Here is a 17,651-nt window from a genome sequence, read left to right as displayed (position 1 = left end):
ATCAGGGAACCAAGTCTAAAAATGATAGTTTCTGATTGCTTTGAAAAAGTGAGGACTGCCCACAGCTAGCAAGAGTTCACTCAGAGTAAGTCATTTTCCTACTCAGTGGAGTTTCCAGATGAGCAGGCAAGCAACAGCCACAAATGCAGAACCTTATCTGGGCATTTGACAAGGTGTCACAAGATCACCTTGGCAATGAGGTGGGAAATGCATGCTGGACCAGGCTGCAGGCAGGTGGAGTTGTATTCTCCCTGTATTCCGCATGCATTCCAGTATACATTTGGACCAGGTTGTAGGCAGATGTTCCAAATGCATGCATCCCTCTTCTGGTGAAGTGGGCCTGAATGCTCAGAGTCAGCAAGTCCTAGCACTGGATGAGGATCTGGGCTGAGAATCAGGTTGCTGAGAGATTCTAGCAGTTGCTTTCCACAAGGTGTCTGAAGATTCCTTGCTAAGTCTCCTCCCATGGCCTAGCAGGCATGTGATGGGGGAGTTGGTTAAAGACTTTCAATGGGTCCCTTTCACCTAAAGTCCCCATTCCTTATCAGGCATTTCAGACTCCACAATCAAGCCCTGACTGCTTCCCTACTTTCTGTTAGTCTACCAGACTCTCTGCTCTCACCAAATCTGTGTTTTGGACTTGCACATTGAGGAGGCCTCATAGAAACCTGCTGTTGCCTCTTGGAGCACAAGGCAGTAAGAGAAACACTGGCCTTGGGCCCAGAGACCTGGGTTCTCTTTAGCTTTCTTTCTTCTGAAATAGTTCTTTAGTTTGTCTTTCGTGACATTGACGTTTCATACAGGCCGATTATTTTGCAGAATGTCTCTCACTTTAGGCTTGCCTGATGTTTCCTCAGGAGGAGGTACAGGGTACGCCCTTCTGGCAGAACCAGCACAGAAGTGGGGGTGGACCCTCCTCAGTGCATCATATCAGGACATGCATGAGGTCATTATGTCCCATATTGGTGGTATTAGCTTTGATGACTTGGTTAAGGTTGTGTCTGCTACATTTCTCAGCTATAAAGATATTTTTTCCTGTGGAATTAATCAGTCTATTGTCAGAAGTTACTTTGTGACCACATACATATCTTGTTATTTCAACCCACTAGTATTAACATTCATTAGTGATTCTTGCGTAAATCAATTATTTGGATGGTTGCTAAATGGTGGTTTTCTAATTCCACTATTCCTCCTGCACTGGCATTCTACTGTAAGAAAGAGCCTTCCCCTTTCTTGCATTTGTTCGTTCATTTAATTAACCAATATATTTATTGGTTTTAAATCAGTTTAGACTCATAGACTACAAATGTATGAAATTAGTTATAATCCCTTATTTGCTTTTATGTTCAAGTTGTCCTCAGCTTTTATTGGTGGGAGACCTTACATTGGCTGTGCTGTCCCTTTGACATGTGCCATTCTTTGAACACTTCCTTACTTTTTGGTACCACAAAATGTTCCAAGTTTATCTTGTGTTTTCTATCCGCAGCCCCAGATTCAACCATTTTTCTTTTTTTCTTTTTTTTTTTTTTTTGAGACAGAGTCTCGCTCTGCCACCCAGGCTGGAGTGCAGTGGCCCGATCTCAGCTCACTGCAAGCTCCACCTCCTGGGTTCATGCCATTCTCCTGCCTCAGCCTCCCGAGTAGCTGGGACTACAGGCACCCGCCACCTCGCCCGGCTAGTTTTTGTATTTTTTAGTAGAGACGGGGTTTCACCGTGTTAGCCAGGATGGTCTCGATCTCCTGACCTCATGATCCGCCCGTCTCGGCCTCCCAAAGTGCTGGGATTACAGGCTTGAGCCACCGCGCCCGGCCAATTTTTCTAAGGAGCTCTTTTAGTACAAAATGGTGCTTAGAAGCCAAACTTAGGATGCTAGTTTTTATTATGGCTACTGGGGTATAACTAGTTCTAGGCCCTCTCAGCAGACAGGGCTAAGATAGAGTTGCATGTGTATCTATATAAATATCCACACACTATCTATCTATCTATCTATCTATCTATCTATCTATCTATCTACCCACCCACCCACCCACCTACCTACTTACCCACCCACCCATCCATTTATCCATCTATCCACCCATCCACCCACTGTATCTATCCTTTTTATCTTATCTATTCATGAGTTCACCCTGATACCTTTAATTCCAATCCCATATCACAGGACATTTGTAACTTCTCTCTGTCCGCATTTGTAGCTTCTTTCTCCAACAGTGAAATGCTTGACTTCCATTATCTATAAGATATTTACTTATTGCTCAGTGCTAGTATACACAGAAAGTAGTTTCAGAATTGCTACCCTGTGTATCAAGAAAAAGAAATCTACTTACTAGAGTAGAATATTTGTTTAGAGTTTAATGTTTTGTTTTCCATATTTCCATCAACAATCTTTCAAACATGAAAATTCCTATTTCTAGCTTCTTGTGAGGAATTAGAAGGTGTGGCCACTCTCCCCTTTGGACAGGGCATGTATGCTCCCCCAGGGCTGCTTGTCTCAAATGGCTCCCCTTGTCATTATGACAAATAATCTCTCCTTGTTCTTGTACATTTGACCTCACTTTACCTGGGTCCTTGCCATTCACAAGAGGACTGTTGCTACTAGCCACCTCTGTCTCCTCTTCTCCTAGTCTCTCCTGAATGCATAGCCAATCCAGTTGTCAATACCACTGCTTCAACACAGCCATTCTCCCAGATGTCACCAACAAAGCCATTCTCCCAGACATCACATTGTTGAACTGCACAGATGTGATTTTTCAGTCTTCATCTAACTCCAGTACTAAACTCTAACTCTTAATGCTGGGGACCCTTCATCTTTCCTGTCTTCTGTGACAGAAACTACTCTGGTTCCTCCTATTTCTTGGGTCTTCTTGAACTTCTCTGTAAGCTGATTCTCCTTTGTAAGGCTGTCAAAGCCTGGGGCTCCTCAGGGCTCATCTCTCCTTACAACTCTCTCTCACTGTCTCTGTGATCTCATTTACCCCTATGGATACCTTCATTTATTACCTACAGGTCACTCGCAAATGTCTCTCTCCAGTCCTGTATTCTCATAGGTCTCTCAAACTCAGCATGTGTGAAGGTAAACTTGTCTATTCCCCAGATCTGGTCCTCCTTCAGGACTCTCTCTTTCTAGTGGGTAGCACTTTCTCTTCCTCACATTCAATCCATTACCAGGTCAATTTTACCTTCTAATTACACCTTCCACTGTCAACATCCGTTTATTGCCATCATCACCCTATCATCAAAAATATTGCTTCAACTCCCTCCGAACTGGTTTTTCTTCATCCGCTCTTCTCTCTCTGTGTGTGTATGTGTTGCAGGGTGGGCGCATATATTCTCATCTTCTCACAGCTCTAGGATTAAAAAGCACATTTTTCACAAATGGCCTGCACGGCTCTCATGGTTTGCCTCTTTCTGTGTCTCTTGCTTCACCTACTGCAACATGTTCCTTTGCTCCCTGCCTGCTGGTCATTCCTCAGTGGCCACGTTCTCTTCCACTACAGAGTCTTTGCATGTGCACTTTCTTAAGCCAAGAATGTTCTTTTTCTGAATCCTCTGACTCCAGCGATCTTCACCTTTAACTTAAGAAATACCTCATCATTCTCCTCCAGCTCAGTCCTTAACATTCTCAGAGAAACCTTCTCTGGACCCTCTGTCTCCATTAGAATGTCACACTGTTCACACTGATGGCACTGGGAGCGTCCCGAGTGGTATATGTCACCTTGGTAATTTTTGTCTCTGTGGGATTCAATTAGTGTTTGTCTCTTCCAGAACCACAGGGGCTACTTCTGCTCCCATGTATCCTTGCATCGAGTACAACACCCAGCAGAGATGGACATGCGATAAGAGATAAGGTGAATGAATGGAGTCTGCATGGCATGGTGGTTATGAGCACGGACTCTGAGGCAAACTGGCTCTACCACTTCCTGGCTGTGTGATCTCAGGCAAGTTATTCAATGTCTCTGAGCCTTAGCCTTAGCTTCCTCATCTGTAAAATAGGGAGAATAGCAGTACCCACCTGGTAGGGCTGTTATGAAAATTAAATCAGTTCATGTAATGCACTTAGAGCATTACCTGGTAAACAGTAAGGATGACATAAGTGTTTGTTAAATACAGAAAATAAACAAGTGCTAAATAGTTGTTAACTAAATATTAACCGACAAAGTTCAATTTGAAATAAACACAAGTGGATTATTGCTGAAATATAGGCCAATAATTAAATTATATTGATTAGAAGTAACAAACTAAATAACAGTAAACAGAATTTAAGTGTAATTCAATCTCTGTTAGTAAGTTTGTTGGGAAACAAACTTACATGTTGGGAAAACAAGCATTTACAACTGGGAATACATCCAACATCTTAAGAGAAATGTAGGCTCAAATTCTTTACATATTCAATGAATGCTTTAGGTATGTCCAAAGCTACTGACTAGTCATATGTTGTGCTGAATCATTTTCTGTAAAAAATCAGCAAAATAGAAATAAAAATTCCAAATGAACTTTTTAAAACCACCTACATCCACCACACAAATTCATCCATCAAGCCTTTGAGAATCTTCTCTGTGAGAACTTGCATAGCATGTGACACAAGCCAAAGATGTGCCCATGATCAAAGAACCACACTATAAAGTACAGAAAATCCACAGATAACACATAATTGTACCAGCCCATATCTAATTCCCAAACGTTCTTTCAAGTAAAGGAGTGTGAAAAAAACAGCTGAGTTCAACATTTTATCTCTTGAGCACTGATGACTTTGGTAATGTATTATTAACAATGAAATCTACAGATGTAAGTTCCTTTTTATATAATGTACACTTTTTTCATCATAAAGGGGTCTGTTATCACAGGACTAAAGATAGTTAAAAGTTTCGATATAGTGCCTCTGTCAGCTTTTAAGGTTATGTTGTTATTTCAGGAGGAAAAGGAAGACATCAACGAAGGGAGGACAATTGTAGTTTGAAGAAGGAATGCTTTTGAAAGGGGGAAAGAGTGCAAGGCCAATAAGGAGTTAGTGCTACTGCAGCAAACCAGGAAGACACTATTAATTTCTATTTAAAGTTACTAAACAAATTGCTTCAGCGTGCTTAATTTGATTTATATGCATGTAATATTGAATGAAAATTGTGAATTGTTTTAGTGAAAATACACCCACAGAAGAGAGATTTAGTTTTCTTAATGAAAAAAAGAAAGCTTGGGACCAAATTTTCATTCAGCCTTAATCATGAGTTGATTCAGATGGAGAATAAAGGCACTGTTTAAATTATCTGTCCCTAGAAAGAAGATGGGTCGGGTTATGGCTCAGTGCACAGATCAGCTGGCTGTGGGTAGCAGTGGGTGATGCCTGGCTGTGCAGAGAAGGAAAATTCACTCCACATACTCTCATGGTGGCAAGTGGGTCCACTCTGCTTTATCAGTCTCACCTCTACGCCTGAGTCCTCCCCATCTTGTCAGCCTTATGTCTCTCCTATGCACTGGAACGTGATTCTCCTCCATTGCCGGCTTTTACCCATGCTGCTTTCTCTGTATATATGCTGCCTAAACTGTGCCTGGCTAAACCTCCTCCCGGGAATTTTCCCCAACTGCAGTTGGAAGATGCCCTTCCTTTGTACCTAGTGCCACAATCACCTGCTACCATGTGGTAGGTCTCTCACCACCTATGCTATGCAATCCTTTTGGGTAGGAGATGCAATTTAACCAACTCTATTTTCAGCAATAGTGCTTGGAAGATGCAGTAAATATCTGTGGAATGTTGAAAGGTGGCAACCCAGTGTATAACACCAACATAGGTGGAAGAGTCCATTCCGAACTTTCAAAAATGACCAAGTACTTTCCATGGAGGGATGACTGAAAATAAAGGCAAGAGGGTGATTGAGGTCATATGTGACGAAAACCCCTCTACCTACTAATATTCCAAATGATAGAAATTATATATAATATAAACATATAATGTATCCAATGTGATCAATTATCTATGCATGCCATAGTAATCATGGCGTTTGGGGACCAGGAGTACCCTGTGAAACCTCACTGGGCCATGCCGAAGCTTCTCCTGAGGCTAAAGGAGAGCCTGCAAGTACATCAAGTGTTTTAATAACACTGTGTAGGTAGACCTGTCTGAGAAGCAGCACATTCTACAAAGTAGAGTACAAGCCCTGCTCTCTGGTAAATCTCACAACAAAGACAACAGCTTGTGTAAATAGAAATAGAATGGCTGAATCATATAGTAATATAGTAAATGCATATTTAACTTCTTTTTTTTTTTGAGATGGGATATCAGTCTGTCGTCCTGATATCACCGTCTTATACTTCCACATCTTGTCCCACTAGAAGGTCTGTAGGGGCAGAAATACGCATGGAGCTGTCATCTATGACACTGTGCAGTGGTGCAATCATAGCTCACTGCAGTTCTGAACTCTTAGGCTTACGTAATCCTCTTGCCTTAGCATCCTGAGTAGCTAGGACCACAGGCATGTACCACAAAGCTTGGCTACTTTTTTTCAATTTTTGTAGAGATAGGGTCTTGCTATGTTGCCCAGGTTGGCCTCAAAGCCATCCTCTCATCTCAGCCTCCCAAAGTGTTGAGATTACAGGCACGAGCCATGCAATTGGCCATATTTAACTTTTAAGAAACTGCGAAGTTATTTTCCACAGTCATTCCACTATTTCTATCCCCACCAACAGTGTATGAAAATTCCAATTGCTTCAGGTCCTTAGCCATACTTGGTATAATCAGTTTTTAATTTTAGTCATTCTAATAGGGGTGCAGTGGTATCTCACTGTGATCTTCATCTGTATTTCCCTAATGCTATGAGAAGTCATTTCCATATGTCTTCTTCGGTGAAGTGTCTGTTTAAATATTTGGCCCAGTTTTTCATTGGGTTGTTATTTTGTTTCATTTTGTTTTTTGAGACAGGGCTTTGCTTTGTTGCCTGGGCTGAAGTGCAGTGACATGATCTGGGCTCACTGCAAGCCTCTCAGGTTCAAGTGATTCTCATGCCTCTGCCTCCCGAGTAGCTGGGATTACAGGTGTGCACCACCATGTCCAGCTAATTTCTGTATTTTTAGTAGAGACAGGATTTTCCCATGTTGGCCAGGCTGGTCTTGAACTCCTGGCCTCAAATGATCCACCAACCTTGGCCTCCCAAAGTGCTGGGATTACAGGCATGAGTCATCACGCCTGGCTAGAATTTATTCCTTCTATCTTACTGCATGTTTGTACCTTTTAAACTAGTTCTCTTCATTCTTCCACTTCCTCCCCAACTCACCCTTCTCAGTCTCTGTTAACTATCTTTCCACTCTCCACCTCCAAGTGTTCAAATTTTTTAGCTCCCACATAAAAGTGAGAACATGTAATATTCATCTTTTTGTGTCCAGCTTATTTCACTTAAGATAATGATCTCCAGTTCCATCCACGTTGCTGTAAATGACATGATTTCATTCTTTTTTATGGCAGAATAGTATTCCATTATGTATATATACCACATTTTCATTATCTATTCATCCATTGATGGACACTTAGGTTGATTCCATATCTTTGCTATTGTGAATAGTGCTGCAATAAACATATGAGTGCTGGTATCCCTTTGATATATTGATTTCTTTTCCTTTGGGTAGATACCTTGTAGACAGATTGCTGAATTAAATAGTAATTATAATTTTAGTTTTTTGAGATATCTCCATACTGTTTTTCATAATGGCTGTTCCAGTTTACATTCTCACCAATAGTTTATAAGAGTTCCCTTTTCTCTGCATCATCACCAACATTGGTTATTTTTTGTTATTTTAATAATAGCCATTCTGAATGGGTAAGATGATATTTCATGTTGGTTTTGATTTGCATTTCTCTGATGTTAGTAATGTTTAGCAGTTTTTCATATACCTGATGGCCGTTTGTATATGTTTTTTTTTTGAGAAATGTTCTAAACATATCTAAACACAGAAAAGGTACAGTAAAAAACATGGTATAAAAGATAAACATGCCAGGCACGGTGACTCACGCCTGTAATCCCAGCACTTTGGGAGGCTGAGACAGGCTGACCACAAGGTCAGGAGTTCAAGACCAGCCTGACCAATATGATGAAACCCGTCTCCACTAAAAATACAAAAAATCAGCCAGGCATGGTGGTGCATGCCTGTAGTCTCAGCTACCCGGGAGGCTGAGACAGGAGAATCGCTTGAACCCGGGAGGTGGAGGTTGCTGTAGGCTGAGGTCACGCCACTGTACTCCAGCCTGGGTGACAGAGCGAGACTCTGTCTCAAAATATGTATACAAACACCATACTTTGATAGGACACTTACCATGAATGGAGCCTGCAGGACTGGAAGTTGTTCTGGGTAAGTCAAGGCGTGAGTCAATGTGAAGGACTACAATATTACTGTAGACTCCTACAGACTTTATAAACATTGTTTATTTAAACTACACTAAATTTTAAAAAATATTTTTCTTTCTTCAATAATAAATTAACTTTAGGTTCCTATAACTTTTTTACTTTATAAACTTGTCAACTTTTTAAACTTTTGGATTCTTTTGTAATTATACTTAGCTTAAAACACAAACATATTGTACAGATATACAAAAATGTTTTTCATCATATCCTTATCCTATAAGTTTTATTTTTAAATTTTTACTTTGTAAATTTTGTTAAAAATTAAGGCACAAACACACATATTAGCCTAGGCCTACACATGATCAGGATCATCAATATCACCATCTTCTACCTCCACATCTTGTCCCACTAGAAGGTCTGCAGGGGCAGAAACATGCATGGAGCTGTCATCTATGATAACAATGCCTTGTTCTGGAATTCTTTCTGAAGGAGCTGCCTGAGGCTCTTTTACAGTTAACTTTTTTTTTTTTCTTTTTTCTTTTTGAGACGGAGTCTTGCTCAGTAGCCCAGGCTGGAGTGCGGTGGCGTGATCTCGGCTCACTGCAAGCTCCGCCCCTGGGTTCACGCCATTCTCCTGCCTCAGCCTCCCGAGTAGTTGGGACTACAGGCGCCCGCCACTACGCCCGGCTAGTTTTTTTGTATTTTTAGTAGAGACAGGGTTTCGCCGTGTTAGCCAGGATGGTCTCGATCTCCTGACCGCGTGATCCACCCGTCTCGGCCTCCCAAAGTGCTGGGATTACAGGTGTGAGGTTTTTTTTTTTTTTTTTTTTTTTAACAAACAGAATAGACTCTAAGGATAAACATATAGTAAATACATAAATCGGTAACTTAGTCATTTATTACCATTATCAAGTATTATGTACTGTATATAATTGTATATGCTAGACTTATTGATTGATTGATTAAGACAGAGTCTCGCTCTGTCACCCAAGCTGGAGTGCAGTGGCTCGATCTTGGCTCACTGCAACCTCCACCTCCCAGGTTCAAGCAATTCCCTGCCTCAGCCTCCCGAGTAGCTGGGATTACAGGCGTGCGCCACCAGGCCTGGCTAATTTTTGTATTTTTAGTAGAGATGGGGTTTCACCATCTTGGCCAGGCTAGTCTTGATCTCTTAACCTCATGATCCACCTGCCTTGGCCTCCCAAAGTGCTGGGATTACAGGTGTGAGCCAACATGCCTGGCCTATGGTAGACTTTTTAGATTTTTATATGATTAGTCATGCAGTAGGTTTATTTACACCAGCATCACCACAAACATGAGTAATGCCTTGAGACATGATGCTATAACGTCACTGGTCAATAGGAACTTTTCAACTCCATTACAGCCTTATGAGACCATTGTCGTACATATGGTCTGTTATTTGCTGAAATGTCATAGTGTGGCACATTATTGTATTTCCTTTCTTCTGCTTATTTTGTTTTTCATCTGTTCCTTTGTTTATTAAGGTGGAAGTTGAAATCATTGATTTGAGACCATTTTTTTCCTAATATAATATTTTGTATTATAAAACTCTCCTTAAGTACTACTTCAGTGGCATCCTAAATTTTTTATATATTGTTTTCACTTTCATGGAGTTCAAAACGTTTTCTAATTTCCATTTTGATTTCTTCTGTGACCCATGAGTTTTTAGAAGTATGTTATTTTATTTCCATATTTGGAGATCTTCCAGAGCTCTTTTTGTTATTGATTTCTAATGTAATTCCACTGTGGTCAGAGAATACACTTTGTATTACTTCAGTCCTTTTACATTTATTGAGACTTTTTTTTTTTTTTTTTTTTGAGATGGAGTCTCGCTCCATTCCCTAGGCTGGAGTGCAGTGGCATGATCTCGGCTCACTGCAACCCGTGTCTCTCAGGTTCAAGCTGATTCTCCTGCTTCAGCCTCCTGAGTAGCTGGGATTATAGGTGCGTGCCACCATACCTGGCTGATTTTTGTATTCTTAGTAGAGATGGGGTTTCACCATGTTGGCCAGGCTAGTCTCGAACTCCTGACCTCAGGTGATCCACCCACATTGGCCTCCCAAAGTGTTGGGATTACAGGCGTGAGCTACCGCACCAGGCCGAGACTTGTTTTATGGTTCAGAATATGGCTTATTTTGGTAAATGTTCTGTGTGCCCTTGGGAAGGATGTGTATTCTGTGATGTACAATGCAGTGGTCTATAAATGTCAATTAGGTCAAATTGTTTAATAGTGTTGTTCAAGTCTTCTATTAATTTTCTGTGTGCTTATTCTATTAATTACTGAGAAGAGCATTAAAATAGCTGACTCTAAATGTGGGTTTGTCTATTTCTCCTTGCAATTCTATAAGTTTTTGCTTCTTATATATTTAGAAGTTATATTACTAAGTGCAAAAAGCGTATTACTTCTGCTTAAAGCATTAACCCCTTTATGATTATGAAATGACCTTATTTATCCCTCGTAATATTCACTCCTCTGAAATCTACTTTCTCTGATACTACTATAGCCACTCCAGCTTTCTTTTAATTAGTGTTAGCATAGGACAGTTTTCTGTTCTCTTACTTTTAACCTATTTGGGTTTCTATGTTTAAAGTATGCTTCTTGTTTATAGTTGGGTCTTGCTTATTTTATTGAATCTGGCAGTCTGCCTCTTTGCAGAAGTTGTTAGGCTACTTATATTTAATGTGATTATTGATATAGTTAGGTTTAAATCTCTTATGTTGTTTTCTGTTTGTCTCATCTGTTTCTTCTTTTTCTTCTTTTGAATTAACTGAGTATATTCCAATTCTATTTTACTTCCTCTGTATGCTTATTAACACTAACTGCTTCATTTTAACAGTTGCATTAGAGTTTAAAACATATCTTTAACTTCTTACAGTCTATCTTTAAGTGATGTTATACCACTTTATGTATATTCCCTTTTACCCCCTCAGCCTTTATTCTACTGTTATCATATATTTTACTTCTACATAAGTTATAAATCCCACAGTGTATTGTTACTTTTGTTTAAACTGTTAATTACCTTTTAAAGAAAATTAATCAATAAGAAATATTACATAATTGCCCCATGTGGTTACCATTTCTAATGCTCTGTATTCCTCTGTGTTGGTCCATGTTTCTGTTTGGTATTGTTTTCCTTCTGCCTGAAGAATTCAGCATTTCTTGTAATGCAAGTTTGCTGGTGGTGAGTTCTTTCAGCTTTTGAGTATCTGAAAATGCCTTTACTTTGCTTTCATTTTTGAAAGATATTTTTGCCGGATATGGAATGGATATAGAATTCTAGGTCGACAGTATTTTCTTTCAGTTCTTTAACAATGTTATTACACTAAATTCTTTTTTGGTAAATTCAGTAACAAGATATCTGCTGTCATCTTTATTTTTGTTCTGTGGTTGCTTTTGACTATTACCAGTTTTGAGAAATTTGATTATTATATATTTCAGTGTTGTGTTCTTAATGTTTCTTGTGTTTGGAGTTTGTTCAGATAGTTGGATCTGTGGGTTTTCATAAAATTTGGAGAAATTTCAGTCATTATTTCTTCAAATATTTTTTCTAGTTCTTCCTTTGTTTTCTCCTTCTGGGATTCCAATTCCAAGTATATTAAGCTGCTTCAAGTTCTCCCATATCTCATTGTTATTCTTTCTTTTTTAAATTTTTTTCTTCCTGTATTTTTAGATAGTTCCTGTTATTATATCTTCAAGTTCACTAACCTTTTCTTCTGTAATGTCTAATCTGTTTTTTATTGTTTACAGTGTATTTTTCATCTCACAGGTTGTAGTATTTAATTCTAGATGTTTGATTTGGGTCCTTTTATATTTTCCATATCTCTGCTTAACTTGAACATATAGCACGTAATTATAATAACTGTTTTCAAGTCTTTGTCTGCTAATTATAACATCTGCATCAAATCTGGTTTGGTTTCCATTGGTTCATTTTTCTCTTCATTATGAGTATGGGTAGAGACTTTAAATCTTTTGTCACAGAACACCAAATTGTCCTCAAAATTTATCCTATTACTACCAGTACAGTCCTACTACTGCCAGTGCTTCTTTATTCTGCCAGCACTGAATTTGGTCCATCTTTAATCTTTGCCAGTCTCATAGGCTAAAACTATTTAATCCTGCAACAGATATTTTTTGAGCACTAACTATAAGCCCAGTGGCAGATGGTGGCAATTCTGTGGTGTTCCAGCAGCCACAGGAGATGCCCTCATGGTGGTGCTTATCACTTTGTATAGTTTATCACATTTTTATTTGCACTTTCTTTGATTATTAGTGATTTTGAGCATCTTTCCCTAAATTTGTTGGCCATTTATACTTCCTTTTTGGTATACTGTCTAAAAATGCCCACCAACTAGTTTTAATGAATTGTTTGAATATTTTTTATTCCTATTATTTACTAAGCTATTTATTTATCAAGGATAGACACTCACTTTCACTTTTTAAATAAAAATATGTTTTTAAAATAAAGATATTTCCTTTAAAATAAACTAATACTTATGCATTATTTCTTTGAAGAAATGATTTCCACGTTACTCAACTACTTTTTGCTATATTAAAAGTAAATAGGAATCGATTCTGGTATAAAAACAATGTCCTTAAAGGCAAACTTTTACAAACAATATAGAAACACAAAATACATATATGAATACATAATACATTCATAAATATACAAGTAAATAATTTCATATATACTTGATAGCCAACAGATACATTACTTACATTCTTCAGAAACAATCATGCAGATTATAAATGTCACTTTACTCCTTTAATAATGAAATAGAAAGTCAAGGAGATGAAATATCCTCAGATTATATATTTTCAGCTGATTAAATATTTCTGCCAAGTCATGCCATCTGTATTGGAAATGCCCTATATACAAGATTATTAATTTGTAATAATCTAAGATATATTCTTTAAAATGAGAAAATGTCAAAATGCCCGTTGTCAAGCATTTGCTTACCCTCTGAAGAGTATCAGGAGCTTTCTAAGGCATATGCAACCTATTCATCTGGCTGTGTAGGTAGATGTTGGGAGTACCAGAAAGGATGCCCTGATTGTGGCACAGGTTCTATAGAGGGCCTGTTGTCATTCATTGCCAATGTGAGGTGGGCAGGGAGGGCAGACCTTGAGATGTGTTCAGGTCTATGCAAGGTGTATGACTTGTATACATGTCACAAGACTGTAAGCATCAACCCTTTGAATATGATGAAAAAAAAAATGCCTCTAGTTATGCTGTGAATAAATAAACTGAGCTGTTTTAATAATAGTGATGCCAGCAGCCAGAAAAGCCCCATGAAGCCTAACCCATCAGTTCTTCTGTTGGACTCAGGGCCCCCTGACTGACCTGTTTGGTGTAGGTGATCTCTGGCCACCTCAAACAAGCGCAGGTGCATGTTGGTGATGGGGTTAAAGGAGCCACAGGCCAGGAGAACCACAGGGATTCGGCTCTTCATCTTGTCCGGCACATCCACACCCGTTGCAGTGGCCACCCTGCTTTTATGGGGACAAAAGCTCATGTCAGGGAGTTAGCACTGAGACAATTATCCAGATCAGTCTCTCTAAACCATACACAGACCATTACTTCTCAACTTGTAAGATGACTGAGGAGGCCATTAAAACAACATTTAAGGAGGGTTTGCCATGGGCCATGAAGTACGCCAAGTGCTATGCCAAGGTATATCCTTCTCTTGCCAAGTCCTTTTTAACAACCCTGAGTGGTTACTCATACAGCTCAGGGACCTTAGAAGCTACTGGGCCAGGACTGGAACCCAGGCAGCCTGATCCCAGAACCCATGTTCTGTTCTGGACTTCTATATCCTCCTTGGGCTCCGACAGATCACCCTGGGGTCAGAAGGAGGGCTAGAAGACCCCCACAGTGTCATTTCTGGTAATCCTAATAGATCTCACAAGGTCCTAGAGTATATTAGCACTTTTAAAATACTTTTTACTTTGAAACAATTTTAGACTTATTGAAAAAATGTTACAAAATTTATACAAAATTTTTTATACTCTTTATCGATTCCCCAATGTTAACATTTTACCACACTTGCTTTATCATTCACTCTCTTTCCACACACATACATACCTGTTTATAAATATTTTTTCTGAAATGTTTGAGAGTAAGTCATAGACATAAAATCTCTTTACCTCTAAATACTTCAGTATGTGTTTTCTCAGAATGAAGACACTTTGTTACATAACTGCAGAACAATGATTAAAATCAGGAAACCAACATTGTTACTGGACTATTATCTAATATGCAGACTGAATTCTGATCTCACATATTGTCCTTTATCTGGGGCCCAACCATTTTGAGAGGGTGCAGTCCACCCTCTGACCTCACTCTGTTGAGGTTAAAAGTGAGAAGGAAACAGCCCAGGCTCCAGGACTGGCTGGCAGACACGGTTCTCTTGCCTCTGAGATGCTGCGTCCTTGAGGTGGGCCTTGGGTGACCCCTAGTTCTGCCTCTCACTGGCTGTGAGGCCTAGGGCAAACCACAGACCCTCTCTGAGCCTCAGTTTTCTAACCTGCAAGATGGGGATAAGTTACTTACTCTTACAAGGTTATAGTAAGGATAGTTACATATGGAAAGTGCCTGATACAGAAGAAGCATTTAATAAACAATCACTGTGGTTGTGATGATGACAACAATGGTGAGAAAGGTGCTGTTACTGCTGACCCTGATGGAGCAGGAGGAGAAAGGAGATGGCGGTGTTTCTGTGGTAGGCAGTGTTTAAGATGGCTCCCAGTGATCCTTCTAGAATTCACTGGTAATCTCATCCCTTAAGTATAGGCTGAAACTTGCTTACAACAAACAGAATACAGCAGTAGTGGTTACCACTTCTGAGCTAAGGTTACCAAAGGCCTCTGGCTTCCCTCTTGCTCACCTCTTTTGCTTTCTCACTTGCTCACCCTGATGCAGCCAGGAGGCAGGTTGTGAGCTGCCCCATGGAGATGCCCATGGGCCCAGGGAGTGAGAGAGACCTCTGGTGGCCAACATCCAGTGAGGAACTGGATCTCCAACAACTATGTGCATGAGTGTGGGCATGATCTTCCCCCAGTCAAGTTTTCAGATGTGACTGCAACCCTGTGAACACTGACGGAAGCTTTATAAGACAGGTTTTATAAGTTAAATTATGTCTGGATTCAAGACCCACAGAAACTGTGAGATAATAAATAAAAATAATAAATAAATGTGTTGTCTTAAGCTGCTACATTTTGGTGTAATTGGTTATGCAGTAATAGATAATACAGCAACCAACAGGAGGAATGCATTTACTGCCTTTATTGTTCATCTTGCTATGATGGTCTTAGCTGTAATCCTGTAGTTCTGGGGGCAACATGTAGAGTGCTCAGTCACAGGAACCTGGGACCCTGCTTGTATCAAAGGAAACTGTTTCAATTTGGCCCATGTTATCTCCTTCTCCAGGCTTTCATCCAGCTTCCTACTTTATATTCTAGCAACAATGAACTACCTGTTAGGACTTCTTTGTGACATCTTCATGGCTTCCTGCTTCAACCTTCTGTACAGGCTATTTTGGTTTCCTCCAACCAGAAAACCCCCCAGCACATCCCAATATGTTAAGACCCAATTCATATGATTACATTATTTATTACTTCAATCACTATTTATCAATTACTTGCTAGGTACCTATATCAGTTAGGGATATATTAGCTGCAAATACCAGAAGCCTAACCTCAGTGGTCTAAACAAAGAGAGGTTCATTTGTTTCTAACATGACAAAAAGTCTGGAAGTAGGCACCTAATGACATTAGATCATGGGTTCAACAATGACTTGCAATTCTTTCAGTTTCTCTCTCATGGTCACAAGATTGCTGTTGCAGCTACAGCCATCATAACCTCAATAAAGGCAAGAAGGAGGAGCAAGAAGCTGTACCAGATTAGCTATTCCTCTTAATCAAGAACACAAGAGCTTGTTTAGAACCTCCTGTAGATTTTGCTTCTGTCTCATTGGCCAGAACTAGGTTACATGGCCACTCTAGCTACAACAAAGGCTAGAAAGGCATCTATTTAGCTTGACAGCCTCTCTAGTGAGAACAGTAAGGGAAAGGGTATTGGAAACTGGATTAACTAATCCACCGTGGCTGCCACAGAGTTGGGGATACAAGTGTCTGGGTGCTGGGAGGGTGGAAGGCTGCTGAGACGGCTTCTTTGACATCTAGCTTAGGTTAACTCATCTCTGACTTACCTTTAATAAATCACATGCCGCATTTTATTGAAAAAGCCTGCTTATATGTCTTTCCTATCCACTGGACAGTAAACCCTTTAGGAAAGGAAGTGGTGTTTTCTCCATCCTGGGATTTCAGCTCGAAGCACAGAGCCTGGCCCAGAGTAGGGATCAGTGAAGACTGAAACAGGGCACTGGCTGGCTGGAGGGTGTGTACTCTGAGCTACAGTGTGAAGATGAAAAACTCTCAGCCTAGGTGGGCCGTGGTGTCTTCACACTTCCTTTGAGGCAGCAGGAATCCCCCCTACTGTGTGGGAAGAAAGCAGTCAACAAGCTGCTGCTAGCTTTTTCCCAGGGAGATTGGATGGTTTAATGAGATATTTGCAAAGTGTGCCAAGCTATTCACAAGAGCAGCCTCATGATGACTGTAACTGAAAAGGTGGCTGTTTTTTACAACTATTATGAAGTCTTTCAAAATTCTATTTCATTTTGACAAAATATACATTGTTAGAACCATTAAAACATGTAACTGTAGCATCTCAAGTAACCTGGGGGCTCTCATCCATTTTTCCAAAAGTTCCCAGAAACTGTAAATTAGAACATTTGTTTGAATGGTGGCATCAACAGCAATGAAATGTGATGCTGAGAAGGAGAATAAATGACCTTTATTAAGTGCCTCTTGCTTTTTCTTTTTTTGCTGTGGGCATACTGAGCCACACTGTTCTAATGGAGACTGTGCTCTGTCTGGGCCACGTCGCAGGCTGAAGGACACAGTGAGTGTGCATTCATTCCCAGGATCAGTAACAGGGTCAGTGCACCTGTACCATTTGTACACTCCAATTTGCTTCAACTAAGTACCCTCCCAAGCCAAACCCAGAGAAATACAGTGATAGGGCTAAAATGGACTCACTCCAGGGACCCACCAGGACAATAAACTGGCTCTGATTTGAGTGCCAGTCTCATCAGACACAAGGCAAGATGCATGCCATAAAAGTGTCCCATCTGCCCTTATCATCTAATAATATCTAGTGAGACGGAGCAAGTGAAGGAGACTTTTGCTATTGGGAAAGGCTTCTCATCAATAAGCATTTAATGGAGGCCACAGAGTAATAATTGCTGCT

At 40.0% G+C, this 17,651-nt stretch overlaps 1 protein-coding gene across 6 annotated transcripts in view; it reads right to left on the bottom strand.

Moving 5' to 3' along the window:
* NMNAT3 (nicotinamide nucleotide adenylyltransferase 3) overlaps nucleotides 1-17,651 on the bottom strand; it is a 109,812-nt gene that overhangs the window by 46,356 nt on the left and 45,805 nt on the right. For 3 of the 6 annotated variants that reach the window (XM_025376148.1, XM_025376142.1, XM_025376146.1), the window contains exon 3: nucleotides 13,686-13,834. The exons of 2 other annotated variants lie outside the window; for them this stretch is intronic. Coding sequence is in view for 3 of the 4 variants with exons in the window: in XM_025376142.1 (XP_025231927.1) it covers nucleotides 13,686-13,794 (109 nt within the window). In the remaining variant the exon portion in view is untranslated. The remainder of the gene's footprint in view (nucleotides 1-13,685; nucleotides 13,835-17,651) is intronic. One more of the 6 variants, XM_025376143.1, reaches the window with a different exon arrangement.

This window comes from Theropithecus gelada, chromosome 2 (assembly GCF_003255815.1).
Source record: "Theropithecus gelada isolate Dixy chromosome 2, Tgel_1.0, whole genome shotgun sequence".
In the NCBI taxonomy this organism is placed as follows: domain Eukaryota; kingdom Metazoa; phylum Chordata; class Mammalia; order Primates; family Cercopithecidae; genus Theropithecus; species Theropithecus gelada.
This window is presented reverse-complemented; position numbering and strand designations above follow the sequence as displayed.